The sequence below is a fragment of the Neomonachus schauinslandi genome, chromosome 12 (genome assembly GCF_002201575.2).
Source record: "Neomonachus schauinslandi chromosome 12, ASM220157v2, whole genome shotgun sequence".
NCBI classification, from domain to species: Eukaryota; Metazoa; Chordata; class Mammalia; order Carnivora; family Phocidae; genus Neomonachus; species Neomonachus schauinslandi.
The window spans coordinates 441,108-461,064 of record NC_058414.1 but is presented as its reverse complement, the minus strand read 5'-3'; the positions used below and the strand labels follow the sequence as shown (position 1 = coordinate 461,064).

At 48.2% G+C, this 19,957-nt stretch overlaps 1 protein-coding gene across 2 annotated transcripts in view; it reads left to right on the top strand.

The window, feature by feature from the left end:
• The window catches only part of DDX56 (DEAD-box helicase 56), a 7,359-nt gene extending 5,560 nt beyond the window's left edge, over positions 1-1,799 (top strand). Inside the window, exons 13-14 of one of the 2 annotated variants that reach the window (XM_021703697.1) lie at positions 991-1,061; positions 1,474-1,799. In XM_021703697.1, the coding sequence (XP_021559372.1) occupies positions 991-1,061; positions 1,474-1,551 (149 nt within the window). In that variant the 3' untranslated portion in view covers positions 1,552-1,799. The remainder of the gene's footprint in view (positions 1-990; positions 1,062-1,473) is intronic. The other variant, XM_044920075.1, reaches the window with a different exon arrangement.
• The last annotated feature ends 18,158 nt before the right edge of the window (positions 1,800-19,957 follow it).

The window sequence follows — 19,957 nt, the reverse complement described above, 5'->3', positions numbered from 1 at the left end:
CCCCTCTGCTGGGGACACGTCTGCTTGGATGTGTGGGCGTGCACCCCTGGGGTCCGTAGAGACAGGGATCCCCGTCTGCTGGGGACACGGGAAGCAGGCAGTACGGAGACCCCTGTGCCGCAGGTGCGGGCAGAGTCGGCTCGGAGGCCGGGTGCTCCTGCTGCATCAAGTGGTCAGGCAGCCTTGGGGGTGTGGAAGGGGGCACGGGCGGGAGGTGCTGTCGCCCCTGCAGGAGGACATGGGGCCAGTCACCAGCTGAGGCTGGGGTGGGGCAGGTGGAGTCTGTTGGCCCCATGGGGACCAGGGCACCCCTTCCTCTGTCCCGTAGGAGTGAAGTCTCTGGCAGGAGTGTGAGGCCGGGGGCCTCGGGGGCCGCAGGTGACAGCGCTGACAGGGTGGCCTGAAGGGGGTCGGAAGGCCGTGGGGGGAGAGGCGTACCGTGTGGGATGAACCAGTAACCGGGCTGTGTCCGGAGGAATTACACAGAGACTCGTATTTTATTTTATCTTATTTTTATTTTTATTTTTTTAAAGATTTTATTTATTTGAGAGAGAGAATGAGATAGAGCTCGAGAGGGGGGAGGGTCGGAGGGAGAAGCAGACTCCCTGCCGAGCAGGGAGCCTGATGCGGGACTCGATCCCGGGATGCCAGGATCATGACCTGAGCCGAAGGCAGTCGCTTAACCAACTGAGCCACCCAGAAGCCCCGAGACTCTTGTATTTTAGCAGTGTTTTTTTTTTTCTTAGAAACATGCGTATGTTTCTTTTCTGCCACGTGCTTACTGCAGCCGGCTTAAAGGCAGCAGGGGAGCGACTTAGGCCGAGTTTCTGCGCTCTCGCCCCGGCGGTGGCCATTCTTGCAGCCCTGGGCACATCGGACGTGGGGCTGGTGTGCTGGGCCCTGGTCAGAATCGGGGCGGCTCGCTGGGCGCAGCTGGAGGGGGTGGGCTGCGAGGGGTCGTGGCAGCTGCTGAGTCTGTGCCTTTTCTAGTTCCCCCTGCTCTGCGCGGCCTCGTCCACCCTCACAAGAAGCGGAAGAAGCTGGCCTCCAAGAAGGTCAAGGTATGTACCCCAGGGCCTTGGCCGTGCTGCGGGGCTCCCCTCCTCCCTCATCCGTTGTCATCAGGGTGCGCACGCACTTGCCTTTGGGAGGGAGGGGAAAGGCCCTAAGGCCTGGCCCCAGACTCTGGGGTTGAGGGGCAAAGTCGTGGGGGCTGGACAGTCCCTGGGCCACCCCCAGGCAGCTTCAGGAACACAGGATGGTCTGCTTTTCTGTCCTCACTGCCCAAGCTCTGCTCCAGGCAGTGGGAGGAAGAACGTGGGTGTTTAGTGGGCCACAGATGGTGACAGCGGCAGCTTTTGTCCTCGGCTCGTGGCCTGCAGGGCCTTGCCAAGGGGCCACACCTCTCACCTCCCTGAGTCTGGGCAGACAGACGTCTGGTGCACCCAGCTAACCTGCAGCTTTGCCCTGCAGAAGGCCAAGACCCAGAATCCCCTGCGCAGCTTCAGGCACAGAAAAGAGAGAAGTGGACCCACAGCCGTGCCTTCCTGAGGTCGTCTGCACAGCCTCGCTGGCTCCCTGGGCCCCTTCCCAGGCTGAGCGTCGAGCAGGGTGCGGGCGCCAGCTTCCCACCCTGGCTGGACTGGATTCCGGAGCAGGCCCGCGGTGCTGCCCTGCTCGCCTAATAGACTCCAGCTGTCCTGACCCGGGCTTCCTGCAAGTAGGAAGGGATACCCGTCCCTGGGAACCTTGGGAATTAAACCGCTTCCCGGACGCTTTCTGCCTGGTGTGTGTGGCGGCCGCCTGGCCAGCAGAGGTCGGCTGTGAGGCGCTGCCGCAGCTCATCTGGGTCTCTGGCCCAGCCCACTGCCGGCCAGACTGACCGGCCTCCCTCCCCCGAAGCTCGGAGACGGTGAGCCTTCCCAGCTAGGAGCCCCATACCTCCACGTCCAAATCCAGGCGCCTCCGCCCCCGAGCCAGGGGGACCGGCTCCTGTGTTCCCGCCCCGCTCCCTGTAGGCTTATTTGTGTGTTCCGTATGCGCGGGCGTGGTGGTGGGATGCGTGCACTCACTGTTGGATGCTCCTCACTGAGCCAGCAGGTCCGGGTGTCAGAAGGCAGGGGTCTCGAGGGTGCGGAGTCCTGGCATTACCGTCACCTGCTTATGGGCTTTGTGGGGAGGCTGTGCTTCCGCTTGCTTTTCGGATGTGATAGTGCTTGGGGTGGGTGAGGTCTCAACATTTCCCGCTCCTGTTGTGTTTGAGGGTTTCTGGGTAGCCGCGGTTTGCGACGGGGTTGCTCAGGCGGGGCTCTGCTAGCGAGCCCGGGTGGGCCACTGGGGTTCCAGCAGGCCTGGAGCCACCCGCTGCTGGTTCAGTCCCCAGTGGACCGTCCCACCTGCTCTGTGAGGCAGGCGAGGAGCCTGAAGATAAAGAAATGGGCAGGTGGTTTTCAAGCAGAGGAGCACCCTGATCAGATAGGCCAGCAGCCGCGGTGATAATGGGTGGGAGAACACCGTGTTCCTAGAAACCTCTGGACCCAGAGCACGAGGCACTCAGGCGCATTTCCGACTAGCTAACCCCCGCATCTGCTGAGGATCGGTGACTCAGGGGCGCTCGCTGCTCTAGGCACTTTGGTCTCTGGGGGCAGTGGCAGGCAATCAGGTGGAATTCGTGCAGGGAGGTGCCCCTGCCAAATGCTTGTCTTCTCTCTCCGCCCCGCCACCGGGAGGAAGCGTCAGGATGTCCTTCCTCACCGGTCTGTGGAGTGGATCACAGCCGTGTGTACCTGGAAAACAGCAGTGCTCATCCTCTGGGGAGGGGGCCAGGCACTGCTGGGCAGACACCCTCTCAGGACAGCAGCTCGGTGTCTGTTCGCCCACCAGCCCACCCGCAGTCCCTGCGGCCAGGCCAGGAGCAGCCACACCGGCGGCTCTTCAGTGTGCTAGCCCAGCCTGGCTACCAGGGAGGCCCCTCACTTGTCTCGGCTTCCTCCCGGGGTCTCATCTGTGAGCGGGGTAAAGTGACCCACGCCAGCGATCCTGTGTTGGGACACGCCATGAGGTCAGGCAGCCTCCACGCCCCCGGGGGTGGCTCTGCGCAGGGTGCCCCTCAAACTTGGGTGCACGCCCCAGTCATAGAGGCCTGAATGCCTACACACCCATCCCATTCTACGGATTGGGAAGCTGAGGCTCGCAAAAAGCAAGCCAGGCCAGTGCTACCCGGCTGAGGGACAGAGTGGACGCCACTCTGGAACCCTAGGTGAGCGAGCTCCGCTCAGCCCTGTCCCATCCCTTCTCTGAGCCTCATCTTCATCTGTGAGGTGCAATGATGAAGAGTGTCCCATGCAGTATTTGTGATACACTAAAAAATTATTCATTATTTATCTGAGATCGATATCTGGATGGGTGATCTTGGCTAAATTTGGACGCGCTCTTGCTGGGGTGCATCCTCCTCCAGTGAGTCTTGCTGACTCCCCGCCTGGGCTGGGCACCCTCTTCTGTGTGTCCCTAATACTGCCTTGACCCCACGAAGCTCGTCTCTGGCCTGCTGTCCACCCTGGCCAGCAAGGCCTGGAGGCAGGGGTGGGCCAAGTGCGCTGCCCACCTGGGACTCCTAAAAGGATCAAGCTCTTCCCTGACTATCCCTGGTGCCTGAGGTTCTTGACTATTTCCAGTTAAAAGGAGAAAGACGAAAAGGATGTACTGACCAGGCTGGACTCTGCCCCCTGACACAACAGCCTGGACGCACCCTACATGTCCCCTCTGTGACTCAGGGTGGAGACTGTGGGGCTGCCCCGGGCTGGGGCTGGTTGCCAAGGCTGTTGGTTTCTGGTGAAGTCAGAGGCCCATCCCTTCCTACACTCATCTGCTCCCTGGACAGGGGCGGTTCCTCCACCTGCGGACCCTGCTTCAGACCCCTTCTCGGGGCTCCTTTGGGTCTTACAGCTCACCATCCAACTCATCGGCCCCCGAGGTGGTGGTGCCCAGAGGGACCACCATGGACGGGGGCCCCCGTGAAGACACCCACCCGGCTCACAGGGCTGGTAAGAACGTGAGGAGCCACATGATGCTTGTCAAGTAGAGAATAAGCATCTAGGTTCAGCTTTCCAGACCTTGTCCCCACTCGGCCTGGACACCTGGCTCCAATCCTGACAGCCCCCGCTTGGTTTGGCCTCTGTGTTCTTAGCCCTGCCCACATCTTGGCGTATTGAGATCTAAGATCTTTTCTGGGTCCTGGAGGTGGGCCAGAGGTGCTTATGGAGGCAGCAGTGAGGGCAGATTGTCTGGGCTGCCCACCTGCCCCTTCCAGGGAGCCCTTGGGAGGGATCTGGGGTATTGTCCATGGAGGGGTTCTATAAAGCACACTGCTGGCTTCTGCTGGCCGCAGGCCTGGGTCACCCTCTCCGTGGGCCTGCATGCCCTTCCCCACCTCAGCAGGGCCTGGAGAAGCAGCTTCCCAAGATGCTGGTGGCTGCCCCACCAGGAAGCAGGGACAAAGGACCAGACAGCCTGACTGCTGCTGAGCTCCAGGGACAATCTAATGTGTTCACTGAAATGTGTAGATTGGACCCTTATACGTATTAAGGATCCCTGCCCCCTGGAACCAGGAACTGAGCCTCCCGGAGCAAAACACAGAGGGCAACAGGCCAAGTGCCGTGATGGCTGGAGCAGGGGAAGCCATCTGGGGCCTGGGGTGGTGATTGAGGTCCCCACCATCCCCCCACTGATGGAGGATTTGGTGTGAGCGGTGAAGGACCGGCAGGAATTGGGAAAACCTGTGGGGTCGCGGCAGAGCTGAGAGGAGGGGACCAGCAGGGTGCATGGAGAGCAGTGAGCAGATTAGTGGGCTTAGCATCCATAGGTCTGTGGTTCTTGGGACGCCTGGGGGCCTCAGTGGGTTAAGCATCTGCTTTCGGCTCAGGTCATGATCCCAGGGTCCTGGGATTGAGCCGGGAGCCGGCTTCTCCCTCTGCCTGCGGCTCCCCCTGCTTGTGTGCATGCTCTCTCTCTCTCTGGCAAATCAATAAAATCTTAAAAAAAAAAGTGGGGGGGCTGGTTCTCAACCAGGGGTGATATGCACTTGCAGGGCGTCTGGCAAAGAGACAATTTAGGTGGTCCCTCTGGGGGGCGGCGCCACCGACGTGTACTGGGCAGCAGCCAGGGATGCCGCTGAAACCCTCTGGACGCCCAGAGCAAGCCCCACGCAGAGACACCCGGCTGGGGGGGTTGAGGGCCTGCAGAGCAATGGTAGTGGGTGCACTGGAAGCCAGGCGGGAGGGGGCGGTGGTCCCCCTGCATGTGACTTCAGAGTGCACCCAACTGCAGTGACAGACGCCAGATGGCCGGTGGACACGAGGGGTGGCTTCTTTCTCAGGTGTCCGGAAGGCTGCAGACCATCACTCTGCCATTAGAGGCCCAAGTTCTTCCATCTCCTTTGCCATCTTTTTTTTTTAAGTGGTAAAACACATATAAAATGTATCGTCTTCATCATTTTAAGTGTGCGGTTCCGTGGCATTGAGCACACTCACGTTGCTGTGCGGCCTCCACCGTCCGGGTCTAGAACGTTCTCATCTCCCCGAATGGAAGCTCTGTCCCCTTGAAACCCCAGCCCCCCGTGCCGTCCCCTGGCGCCGCCCACTCTGCTCTCCCTGTGGATCTGACCGCTCTGGGGACCTCGTGCACGCGGAGTCACGCGGAGTGTCCTTCTGTGACCTCCTTGCACTCAGCCTCACGTCTTTGAGGTCCATCTGTGTAGGAGCTTGTCAGACTTCATTCTGTTCTGTGGCTGGGTAGCAGTCCGTGGCATACGTATGCCACGTTTTACCCCTTCTGTTGACGGCCACCTGGCTTGTCTCCGGCTTGCGGCTGTTGTGAATAATGCTGCCATGAGCGTTCTATGTTGAACCTTTTAAGGACCTGCCACACTGCGTTCCCACCAGCAGTGCCTGAGGGCTCCCATTCTCCACGTCCTTGACAAGGCTTGGTATCTTCCATTGCTTTAGTAACAGCCTGATGGGCCTGAGGCGGTATTGCCCTGTCATTTGATTTGCATTATCCTCGTGACTAATGATGCTGAGCAACATTTCATGTGCTCACTGTCTTCTCTGGCAAGAAGTCTGTTCAAGTCTTTTGCCCGTTTTTAAATTGAGTGGGTGGTTTGGCTCTTGAATTTCAGGTCCTCTTTATATATTTTGGATATTAATCCCTTATCAGATACGTGTTTTGCAAATGTTTTCTCCCATTTTGTGGGTTACCTTTGCATTTTCTTGATGGTGTCCTCTGATGCACAAAGCGCTTCAACTTTGATGAATTCTAATTTATTTTTTCTTTTGCCTGTGCTTTTGATATTCTAGCATAGAAACTATTGCTAAATTCAACATCATGAAGACATCCCCTTTCTTCTCAGAGTTTTACAGTTTTACCTCTTTCATTTAGATCTTGATCCGTTTTGAGTTAGATTTTGTCTGTGGTGAGAGGTAACAATCCAACCTCATTCTTGTGTATATGAACATCCAGTTTTCCCAGCACCTTGTGTTGAGAAGCCCATCCCTGGTCTATATGTCTGTCCTTCCAATGCCACACTCATTTTGAGAACTGTAACTTTGTAGTAATTGTTGAAACAGGAAGTATGAGTTTTCCAACTTTGTTCTTTTTTTTTTTTTTTTAAAGAATTTATTTATTTATTTGTGAGAGAGAATGAGAGACAGAGAGCATGAGAGGGAGGAGGGTCAGAGGGAGAAGCAGACTCCCTGCCGATCAGGGAGCCGGATGCGGGACTCGATCCCGGGACTCCAGGATCGTGACCTGAGCCGAGGGCAGTCGCTTAACCAACTGAGCCACCCAGGCGCCCCACAGGAGTCCTTTTTTAAAAAATACTTTATTTATTTACTTAGAGAGCTCATGAGAGGGGGGAGGGTCAGAGGGAGAAGCAGACTCCCCGCCGAGCAGGGAGCCCGATGCGGGACTCGATCCCGGGACTCCAGGATCACGACCTGAGCCGAAGGCAGTCGCTTAACCGACTGAGCCACCCAGGCACCCCTCCAACTTTGTTCTTGTTTGTCAAGATTGTTTTGGATATTTGGGGCACCTCGAGTTTCCATATGCTTTCCTGCAAAAGCATCCTTGGGATTCGGATAGGAACGGCATTGAATCTGTAGATCGCTTTGGGTGTCTGGACATCTTAACAATAAGTCTTCCAGTCAGGGAACATGAGATGCCTTTCCATCATTTGTGCCTTCTTTAATTTCTTTCAGTGATGTTTTGTAGTTTTCAGTGTATAAGTAATTTACCTCTTTGAATTTATTCCTATTTGATTCTCTTTGATGCTATTGCAGATGGAATTCTTTTCTTAATTTTCTTTTCAGATTGTTTATTGTTGGTGTATAAAAATGCAACTGATTTTTGTGCAACTGATATTTTCAGTACAACTTCCCTGAATATGTTTATTAGCTCTGGTAACTTTCTTGTAAAAATTTTCGAGATTTTCTTTATATAGGATTATGTCATCTGTGAATAGAGAGAGTTTTACTTCGTTTTCTCCAGTTTGGATGCCTTCTGTTTCTTACCTACCTGATCTGGCTGGAACATCCCATACGATGTCAAATAGCAGTGCTGAAAGGCATCTTTGTCTTGTCCTGATCTTAGGGGAAACTCCCAGCCTCTCACCATTACGATGGTTGCTATGGGATTTTCATAGATGTCCTTTGTCACGTTGAGGAAGTTCCCTTCTATTTCTAGTGTGTGGGTTTTTTTTAAAGATTTTGTTTGTTTGTTTGTTTGTTTGTTTGTTTTAGAGAGTGAGAGTGGTGGGGGGGGGAGAGGGAGGAGGAAAGAATCTCAAGAGGGAGTCTTCTGCTCTGAGTGTGGAGCCCAACATGGGGCTCGATCTCATGACCCTGAGATCATGACCTGAGCCGAAATCAAGAGTCAGATGCTTAACCAACTGAGCCACCCAGATGCCCCCTATTTCCTGGTGTTTTTGATGATGAAAGGGTCTTTGATTCTGTCAAATACCTTGTATGCATCAGTTGAAATTACTATGTGACTTTTCCCCTTTATTCTATCAATGTGATATATTTTACCGATTGATTTTCTTATGTTGCACCACCTGTGCATTCATGGGATAAATTGCACTTGGTCATGATGTAACAATCCTCTTATGTGCTGTTGGATTTGGTTTGCTAGTGTTTTGTTGATAACTTTTGCATTTGTATTTATAAGGGATATTGGCCTAATGTTCTTTTCTTGTGATGCCATTGTTTGGCTTTATTATCAAGGTAATGCTGACCTCATAGAATGAGCTAGGAAGTGTTCCCTCCTCTTTGGTTTGTTTGAAGAGTTTAAGTAGGATTGGTGATAATTCTTCTTTAAATATTTGTTAGAGTTCCACAGTAAAGCCATCTGGTCTTGGGCTTTTATTTTTTGGAAAGGCTCTGGTTACTGATTCATCTCTTAACTATTGTAAGTTTGTTCAGATTTTCTATTTCTTCATCATTTAATCTGGCAGGCTATGTGTTTCTATAAATTTATTTCATGGAGGTATCTAATCTGTTGTTTGTAGTATGCTCATGTTACCCATTTTATTTCTCTAAAATTTGTTGTAATGTTTTCTCTCATTTTTGATTTAATTAATTATTTGAGTCGTCTCTTTTTTTCTTAGTCTACCTCAGTCCTTTAGGTATCAATTTTATTGTTCTTTTTGAAGACCTAACTCAGTTTCATTGATTTTCTCTGTTTTCTGTTCTCTATCTTGTTTGTTTCTGCTCTAATCTATATTATTTTCTTCCTTCTGCCAGTTTTGGGTTTAGTTTGTTCTTGCTTTTCTAGTTCTGTAAGGTATACAGCTAAGCTATGGATTTGAGATGTTTCTTTCTTTTGAGATTTTTTTTTTTTTTGGTATGCATTTATAGCTATAAAATTTCCTCTCAGCACTGGTTTCCCCTAAGTTTTGCTATATTGTGTTTTCATGATGTGGGTCTCTGTATTTATCCTACTTGAAATTCACTGAGCATCTTGGATTTATACATTCACATCTTTCATCAAATTTGGGGGAGTTTTCAGTCATTTTCCTTTGAATAACCTTTCTGTCCCCCTTCTCCTTCCTCGACTCCCATGATGCATATGTTACTTTACTTGATGGTGTTCTGAAGTCCCTTAGACTATGTTCACTTTTTTTCGTGCCTTTTTTTTTTTTTTTTTCAATTTCTGCTCCTCATGACTTGTTTGGTTCAATTGTTCTGTCTTTGAGCTCATGGATTCTTTGCTCTGCCTGCTCATACCTGCTGTTGAACCCTGTAGTGTATTTCTCAGCTCTAGAGTTTCTTTTTGGTTTCTCTCTAGGTTTTCTATCTTTTGTTGATAACATCATTTCATTTATACGTGGTTTTCTTGGCTTCCTTTAGTCTTTGCACCTTTTTCCTTTGCCTTATTGAGCGTATTTTAGATGGCTTTTTTAAGTCTTTGTCAGTGGGCTTCCTTGGGAATGGTTTCTATCAATTTATTTTTTTTCCTTTGAATGGACATATTTTCCTTATTTTTTTGTACGCAGTCATTTTTTTGTTGAGAACTGGACATTTGACTATTATAATGTGGTAATTCTGGAAATAAGATTCTTCTTCTCCAGCATTTGCTTTGTGTTTGTTTTTATTGTTGAAGGCTGTAGTAGTCTGTTAATTTTGATACTTTTCCAAATTGCGTTTGCAAAGACTATTCCTTGTGTGTGTTCACTGTAGTCTCTGCTCCTTTAACTCATCTTCAGCCAATATTTGGCAGAGGTTTCCTTAAATACCAGGAACTGAACAAACAAAATGTGCGCATGCGCGCGTGCATGAGCGCACACACACACACACACACACACACACACACAGGAAAACAAACAAACAAACCCCTTCTTTCCCATCCTTTTCAGATTGGCTCAGTGCTGGAGCTCTCTTTTAACATTTAGTGAGGCTTGCTGTGAGCCTCAGGATCAGCGAGGGTGAAAGCTCTAGGTCTTTGCAGGTCTTTTCTGAGTATTTGTCTTTTGCTGTGCATGCATGGGGCTTTCTAAATACCCCTGTATACACAGCTGCTTTTGAATGTCCTAACTTTCCAAGCTTCTCCTCTGGGCTTTAGATAATCCACTGTATGTCTCCACCCATAATCCCTTGCCCCAGGTGTCTTTTATGAACAGCGGCTGCTGCTTTGCCCACTTGAGTCCTGCATCAGGTAAAAAAGAGATGAGTGCCTTGCATCAGTCCTTTAGGTTCCTGAGACAGGGGAGAACATATATACACAATAATGTGCAAAGAAGGCTGGCTCTGCTCCCTCTGATTAGAAGGAGGGAATTAGATACTTGCGCTGCCATCAAAACCAAGGCCTCCACCAAGCCAGGGAGGGAGTGGGGCAAGGGTGAGCAAAAACACCACAAACTTTCCCACTGTTTTGAAGATGTTATTTTTCTAGGTTGAGCCTTTGCTTTTTGCTGTGTAGACCTTTGATTGTTTTCCAGAGCTCCCATGAGGTTGGTTCTGACAGTTCTTCCTGTCTTTTGCAGGGAGAAGGGGCAGAGGGAGAGAGGGAGAGAGAGAATCTTAAACAAGCTCCATGCTGAACATGGGCTTGATCTAACAACCCAGAGATCATGAGCTGAGCTGAAATCAAGAGTTGGGTGCTTAACTGACTGAGCCACCCAAGCGCCCCAACTCTTTTGTTTTGTTTTGTTTTCTTTTCTTTTCTTTTTCAATGTTTCTGTGGGGAAACAAGAGCTTGGAGCTTCCTAGTCCATCACTTTGCTGATGTCACTCCCTCTGCAATCTTATACATCCTGCCATTTTCTTCATGTTTGATGCCTCAAGACCACAAGACGGTTGCTATTGCTCCAGACATCCCATCTATGTGTAGGGCCGTGAGAAAGAAGGAAGACTAGAGTACTGGGCCAGCTGCATACATACCCTTTAGTGAGGAAAACAAAAGCCTTCATGTTGGGAAAAGAGGACTCTGGGAAGATGGCGCAGTTGGACGATTGCACTGGCAGAATCTTTCCAATGTAACTGTTCTGTAACTCTGGAGTTGGTTGAAAGCTTGCAACTTCCAGGGGAAATTTGCAGTTAATTTGGTCAATTTCAGCTCTCAGCACAGTAGCATTTACCCTCTTGCACTCCTAGACCCCTGGCAGGCATTATGCACACAATCTGGGAGCAGCTTGCAAACAGCTTGTGGGAGCCACAGTGGGCAAAAAGAACCCTGTCCTCCAAATATCAGAGATCTCTGCTCTGACAGCTATTGCTGCATCTGATCATGGAGGTGCAGACACAGGGGCAGGTGGCCGGTTATTGCTGTTGCCACCCCTCCCCCATTGTTGAGAGCCTCTCCTGTCCAGCTGAAGTGACTTCCAGGGGATCTAGAGGGCCAGGGCACCTTCATTCCTCCACTTCATTTTTTGCTTTTTCCCCTTTCAAGAGCTAGACGTTAAGAATTGGGACATTCAAAAACAAGTGCATATACAGGGAAATTAGAAAGTGACTGTGCACATGCCCAGGGAAAGCCTCAGAAAAGACCTGAGCAGACATTACATTCTTGCCTCAGGCTGATCCTTGACACAGAGACAGCCTAAGGTAATCAAACAAACCCCAATAAAAAGAATAACAAACCCAATAAACTGTAGAAGGAAAAGAAGCTGATTTCCAGTTATCTCATTATTAGAGTCAAATGTCCAGTGTGCAACTACAATAAAAATCACAAGGCATACAAAGAAACAGGAAAGGATGGCCCATTCAAAGAAAAAAAAAATCAACAGAAACTCTGAAAAAGACCTAATGGAAGACGTACTAAGCAAATACTTTAAAACAACTGTCTTAAAGATGCTCAAAGAACTAAAGAAAGATGTAGAGAAAGTCAAGAAAATATTGTGTGAACAGAATGGAAATACCAGTAAAGAAACAGAGAACCTAAAAAATAATTCTGGAGCTGAAAAGTACAATAGCTGGAATGAAAAATTCACTAGTGGAATTCAGGGCAGATTTGAACAGGCAGCAAAAAGAATCTGAACCTAAAGACAGGACAATGGGATTTACTGTGTCTGAGGAGGAGAAAGAAGAAGGATTGAAGAAAAGCAGATGGAGCCTAAAGGACCGGTGGGACAGCAGCAAACATACTAACACACCCATCATGGGAGTCCCACAAGGAGAAGAGAGAAAGGCGCAGAGAGAATATTGGAATAATGGCTGAAAACTTCCCAGACTTGATGAAAGGCGTGAATATAGACCTCCAAGAAACTCAGTGAACTCCAAGATGAACTCAAAGAGACACACACCAGGACACATTACAGTCAAATTTACAAAAGCCAAGGAGATAATCTTGAAAGCAGCAAGAGAAAAGAAAATCATCTCATACAAGGGATCCTCAAAAAGATTATCAGCAAATTTCTCATCAGAAACTTTGGAGGCCAGAAGGCAGCAGGCAGATATATTCAAAATGCAAAAGAAAAAATAAGTATGAACAAGAATCATATCTGGAAGAACTGTCCTTCAAAAGTAAGGGAGAAGTTAAGACATTCTCAGTTAAACAAACCCTGATGGAGTTTGTAACCACTAGACCTGCCCTGTGAGAAATGCTAATAAAGTTCTGCAAAGTGAAGTGAGGTCACTAGACAGTAACTTAAAGCCATGAGGAGAAATAAAGTTCTCAATAAAGGTAAATACAGGGGTAATTATAAAAGCTATTTCATTGTAACAATGGTTTGTACTTTCACTTTTTGTTTTCTACATGATTTAATAAACTAATAAATTTAAATTAAAAAACAATTATTAGTTAACAATTAAAAGTCAGGATATCTTGTTTTGTCAACCCAAATCTTGTTTTCTGCATAATTTAAGAGACTAAGGCATTTTGTTTTTTTTAAAGATTTTGTTTATTTGAGAGACAGAGAGTGCATGTGAGAGCACAAGCAGGGGGAGGGGCAGACAGAGGGAGAGGGAGAAGCAGACCCCCTGCCGAGCAGGGAGCCAAACCCAGGACTTGATCCCAGGACCCCGAGATCATGACCTGAGCCGAAGGCAGACGCCCAACGGACTGAGCCACCAGGCATCCCTAGAGACTAAGGCATTTTAAAGAATGATAAGCTTATGGGCGCCTGGGTGGCTCAGTTGGTTAAGCGACTGCCTTCGGCTCGGGTCATGATCCTGGAGTCCCTGGATCGAGGCCCGCGTCGGGCTCCCTGCTCCGCAGGGCGTCTGCTTCGTCCTCTGACCCTATCCCCTCTCATGTGTTCTCTCTCTCTCATTCTCTCTCTCTCAAATAAATAAATAAAATCTTTAAAAAAAAAAAAAGAATGATAAGCTTATGTTTTGGGCACACGATGTATAAAGGTGTAATTTTGTGATACCAGGAACTGAAAGAGGTGGGGTAGAGCTGTAAAGAAGCAGAGATTTTGTATATTTTTGAAATTAATCTGGTATAAATTCAGATCAGAGTGTTATAACTTCAGAATGTTAAATGTAATCCCCATGGCAACCACAAAGAAAATAGCTATAGAATATACAGAAAAGGAAATGAGAGAGGAATTTAAACATGTCACTGTAAAATAAAACTTAAACATAAAAGAAGACAGGGATGCAGAAAATGAGGACAAAAAGCTATAGGGTATATTGAAAACAAATGACACGAAGTCAGAATGCACACTGACAGAAGTTAAGTCCCTCCTTTTCTTTTCTTTTCTTTTTTTAATTATTAGAGCATGAGCTGGAGGTGCAGAGGGAAAGGAAGGGAGAGAATCCCAAGCAGACTGCATGCGGAGCATAGAGCCAGACACGGGGCTTGATCTCATGACCCTGGGATCGGGACTTGAGCTGAAACCAAGAGTCGGATGCTTAACCAACTGCACCATCCTGGTGCCCAATCCCTCCTTTTTAAGTTACTACATTTAAAGTACTTTAAATGTAAATGAATTAAACTGTCCAATAAAAAGTCAAAAGTTGACAGAATGGGTAAGAAAATATCCAACTCTGCTGTCTACAAGAGACTCATTTGAGATCCAAATAAACCCACAGGTTGATAGTGAAAGGATGGAGAAAGATATTCTATGCAAATGTTACCAAAAGAGACTAGGGGTAGTCATACTAATACCGGACAAAATAGACTTTAAATCAAAAAGATTACAAGAGGGACGCCTGGGTGGCTCAGTCGGTTAAGCGACTACCTTTGGCTCAGGTCATGATCCCAGGGTTCTGAGATCGAGCCCCTCGTCAGGCTCCCTGCTCAGCAGAGAGTCTGTTTCTCCCTCTGCCTCTGATCCTCCCCCTTGCTCGTGCTCTCTTTCTCTCTGACAAATAAATAAATAAAATCTTAAAAGATTACAAGAGACAAGGAAGGACGTTATATATTAATACAAGGTTCAGCACAGGAAAGATTAGTGTGTATAAACATTTATGCACCTAATGACAGACCATCAAGATCTATGAAGCAAAAATTAACAATTGAAGGGAGAAATAGGAAGTTCTATAACAATAGTAGGAGAGTCCAAGACCCCCTCTTAATAATGGGTAGAACATCCAGACATACAGTAAGAAAGGAAATAGAGGATGTGAACAACACAATAAACCAACTAGATCTAACAAATACAAAGCACTCTGCCCACCAGCAACAAAATACACATTCTTCTCAAATATACATGCAATTAAGTCACAAATTAAATCCCAACATTTAAAAGGGTAGATATTATATGGTATATCTTCTCTGACCACAACTGGATAAAGTTAGAAGGAAAACTGGAAGATTCAAACTTGCGGAAATTATACCTCACACTCATAAACAACCAATGGCTCAAGGAACAAATCACAAAGTTAGAACATACTTAAAGATTGGGGTGCCTGGGTCACTCAGTCAGTTGAGCGTCGACTCTTGATTTAGGCTCAGGTCATGATGTTGGTCATGGGATCGAGCCCCGTGTCAGGCTCTGTGCTTAGCGGGGAGTCTGCTTGGGATTCTCTCCTCCCTCTACCCTATCAAAAAAGGAAGGAGGGAAGGAAAGAAAAAAGAAGAAAGAGAAAGAAAGAAGAAAATACTTAAAAATACAGCATACCAAAACCTAGGGTATGTAGTGAAAGCAGTTGCTAAGGGGGAAATTTACAACTATAAATGTTTACATTAGAAAAAAGAAGGATCTGGGGGCGCCTGGGTGGCTCAGTCGCTGGGCTTCTGCCTTCGGCTCAGGTCATGATTCCACGTCCTGGGATCGAGCCCCGCGTCGGGCTCCCTGCTGGGCGGGAAGCCTGCTTCTCCCTCTCCCGCTCCCCCTGCTTGTGTTCCCTCTCTCGCTGTGTCTCTCTCTGTCAAATAAATAAATAAAAATCTTAAAACACACACACAAAAACTGTGGTCCTGGGGCGCCTGGGTGGCTCAGTCGTTAAGCGTCTGCCTTTGGCTCAGGTCATGATCCCAGGGTCCTGGGATTGAGCCCCGCATCGGGCTCCCTGCTCGGCGGGAAGCCTGCTTCTCCCTCTCCCACTCCCCCTGCCTGTGCTCCCTCTCTCACTCTGTCTCTCTCTGTCAAATAAATAAATAATATCTTAAAAAAAAAAAAAACGAACTTTTTCTTAATGACTCAAGGTAATCCCATGCACACAAAAGTTAGAGAGAGGGGCGCCTGGGTGGCTCAGTCGTTAAGCATCTGCCTTCGGCTCAGGTCATGGTCCCAGGGTCCTGGGATCGAGCCCCACATCGGGCTCCCTGCTCGGGCTCCCTGCTCAGCGAGAAGCCTATTTCTACCTCCCCCACTCCCCCTGCTTGTGTTCCCTCTCTCGCTGTGTCTCTCTCTGTCAAATAAATAAGTAAATCTTTAAAAAAAAAAAAAAAAAGAAGGATCTGAAATCATCATCCTAACTTTTCAACTTAAGGAACTAGAAAAAGAGGAACAGGCTAAACCCAAAGTTAGGAGGAGGAAGGAAATAACAAAGATAAGAGCAGAGATCAATGAAATAGAGAGTAGGAAAATAGTATAGAAAATGGATGAACCCTAGGGATGCCTGGGTGGCTCAGTCGGTTAAGCATCTGCCTTCGGCTCAGGTCGTGAATCAGGGTCCTGGGATCAAGTTCTGCATCGGGCTCCCTGCTCAGCGGGGAGCCTGCTTCTCTCTTGCCTCTCCCTGCCTCTCTCTCTCTCTGCCAAATGAATAAATAAAATCTTTTAAAAAATTGAAGTGGAGGAAACACTTTTAACCTACTTTAAAAGGCTAGCATTCCCCTGATGCCAAAGCCAAAGACACTACTCGAAAAGGAAACTACAGACAAATATCCCTTGTGAATATTGATGCAAAAATCCTCAACAAAATACTAGTGAAAAGAGTTCAGCACATATTAACAGAATTAAACACCATGACTAAGTAGGATTTATTAAACAAATGCAAGGATGGTTCAACATGCAAAGTCAATTGGTGTAATATGCCACATCAACAAAATGTAGGGGAAAAGCCCAACAAGTTTACTATTTACGACATCTCAGTTGATGGAGAAAAGCATTTGACAAAATCCAACATGCTTTCATGATAAAAATACTCAAAAGACTATGAGTAGAAGGAATATCTCAACATAATAAAAGTCATCTACAAACAACCCACAGCAAACGTCGTACTCGGTGTGAGACTGAGAGATTTTCCTCTAAGATCAAGAATAAGATAGGGATGCCCACGTCACCACTCCCATCGAGTGTAGTACAGCCAGAACAGTTAGGGGAGAAGAAGAAAAAAAAGGTATCCAAATTGGAAAGGAAGAAGTAAGATGGTCTCTGTTTGCAGATGAAATGGTCTTATATGTAAAAAACCCTAAAGACTTCACACAAATACCTGTTAGAACAAATAAATTTATGGGGCACCTGGGTGGCTCAGTTGTTAAGCGTCTGCCTTTGGCTTGGGTCCTGATCCCAGAGTCCTGGGATCGAGCCCCACATCGGGCTCCCTGCTCGGCGGGAAGCCTGCTTCTCCCTCTCCCACTCCCCCTGCTTGTGTTCCCTCTCTCGCTGTCTCTCTCTCTGTCAAATAAATAAAATCTTTGAAAGAAAAAAAAACCAAATAAACAAATTTATTTAGCAAGGTTGCAAAGTCAACACACAAAAACCAGTTGCATTTCTATACAAGAACAATGAAAAAACTGATAAGGAAATTGAGGAAAAAATTCCATTTGCAATAGCACCAAAATGAATAAAATACTTAGGAATTAACTGCACCAAGGAAGTGAAAGATCTATACACTGAAAACGAGAAAACATTGCTGAAAGAAATTAAAGGAGATGTAACTGGAACAGAACACCATGTTCATGGACAGGTTGGAATAGTTGATATTGTTATTATCCAAAGTGAGCTACTGATTTAATGCAATCTCTGTCAAAATCCTGATGTCATTGTTTGCAGAAATGGAAAAATCTACCCTAAAATTCGTATTGGAATCTTAAGGGACCTCAAAGAGTAAAAAAAACAACAAATTCTTGAGAAAAGAACAAAGTTGGAAGACATCACATTTCCTGACTTCAAAACTTACCACAAAATAAAAGTAATCAGGGGCTCAGTCAGTTAAGCATCTGACTCTTGATTTTGGCTCAGATCATGATCTCAGGGTCTCGAGATCAAGCCCTGCATCGGGCTCTGTCCTGGGTGTGGAGTCTGCTTTAGATTCTCTCCCTCTGCCCCTCCCCCTGTTCTCTCCCTCTCTAGAAAAAATACAGCAATGAAGGCGATGGTGCATAAGACGGTCTTAGGGACCAAGGGGATGACACAGAATAAGCAGCCTCTAAGCAAACCCTTGCATATACGGTTAAATGACCTTTGACAAGGGTGCCAAGACTGTTCAATGGAGAGAGGACAGTCTTTTCACGAAATGTTTGGAAAAGTGGATATCCATTTTGTGAGATAATGAAGTTGGACCCTTACTAACACCATATACAAAAATTAACTCAAACTGGATCATAGATTGTAGGAGCGCCCGGCTGGCTCAGTCGGTGGAGCACGCAACTCTCAGTGTCAGGATCGTGAGTTCAAGCCCCACATTAGGCATGGGTCCTACTTACAAAAAATAAGAGATAAAACTATAAACTCTTAGAAGAAACCAGGGCAAAAACTTCGGGCCATGGGATTTGTCGGTGAGTCATTCATTGGCTATGACATCAAAGACACAGCAAATCAGCAACACAGCAAATCAGCAAATTGATGTCGTGAAAGTTCTAAAACTTTGTGCATCCAAGGTCACTGTCAACAGCATAAAAAGGCAACCTACAGGAGAAAACATTTGCAAGCCACATACCTGATAAAGGATCAATATCCAGATTTTATAGACAACACCTAAATGCACCAGCAAGAAACAATCGAACAAAACACCTAGTCTGATTACAAAATGGACAAGGATCTTGAATAGACATTTCTCCAGGGAAGATGTATGAATGGCCAGTGAGCACATGAAAGACGCTCAACATCACTGATCATCAGGGAACTGCAGATGAGAACATTAGGATGGCACCACCGAAACAGCAGCAAGGCGCCTGTGGAAGGTGGGAAAGGTGGGGGTGGGAAAGGGTGCAGCCACTGTGGGACACGGTATGCTGGCTCCCCAAAAAGCTAAAAATAGAGTTGCCAATTGACCTGGCAATCCCACGGCTAGATACATACCCCGGAGATCTGCAGCAGGGTCTGGAAGGCAAGCTGCACACCCATGGTTGTGACATTATTCACAGTAGTGAAACAGTGGAAGCACCCAGGCGTCCATCGGCACCACGTCGTCTGTCCACGCCACGGACTAGCATTCAGCCTTAGGAAAGGAATTTCTTTTTTTTCTTTTTAAAGATTTTATTTGTTTGACAGAGAGAGAGACACAGCGAGAGAGGGAACACAAGCAGGGGGAGCGGGAGAGGGAGAAGCAGGCTTCCCGCCGAGCAGGGAGCCCGATGTGGGGCTCGATCCCGGGACCCTGGGATCATGACCCGAGCCGAAGGCAGACGCTTAACGACTGAGCCACCCAGGTGCCCCAGGAAAGGAATTTCTGATGCCCGCTCCAGCAGGGATGAAGCGTGAGGACCTTCTGTTCGGTGCAATAAGCCGGTCACAAGAAAGACAAGGACGATTTTGGCAAATATGCCCCACTAACACAAGAGGTTAGTACTGGGGGCTGTGGGCACATGACGGAGTGTAGGGGAACTCCTGTAAACAGAAGACTGCTCCAAAAAAAAAATGACACTTATTTAAAAAAAAAAGTCTTCACACTGTCCAGAACCAGATCGCGGGGCCACTGGCAGCTGCAAAGGAGGCTGGGAGGGCAAAGAAGCATCTCTTGCCAGCACTGTGGACACAGGCCTTCGGCAAGTAGCATCAGAGTTCCAGACCCGAAATCTCACCCTGCAGTCTGGCGCCCAGGGAGTCCCCACAGCGCACCCGGGCTGGTCAGACGCAGACCCAGCCAGGTGTCGTGCCCAGGCCGCCTCTGGCTGAGCGCCACAGCCTGACCCCTACCTCTCAGCCCAGACTTCGGACTCTCCGAAGGCCCCCCCCCCCAGGAGGGGGCAGGGCTTGCCTGGGGCAGACTGCCCAGCATCCGCCAACCTGGACCCCAGCAGGCTTCTCTGCCCACCGTCTCCTGAGCTGGGAGACTGGCTCCCGTTCACTCCTCTCTGGGCCGGAGCGGGCATACCCCATGTCCCTCGTCACGAAGGAAAAGGGAAACTGAGGCCTCCAGTCTGACAACAGAGACCGCGCACCATGAAGGCGAGGCTGCTGACTGGGGCGCTTGGGGATTGCTGGTGTCAGCGGAAAGCATTTCAGTCCCGGGCGTCAATCGTCTGAGCCCTTCCCCCGACACTGTGAGCTGTGCACTTCGGGCAGAAGCCTGGCGCCCATTGGCACGCTGGTCTCCTCTCTAGGATCTCGGGTCTGAATCAATGCAAGATCGAGGAACTACAGTTGGGCACAAAGTTACAAACCCAAAACTAAGGCATCATAATGACA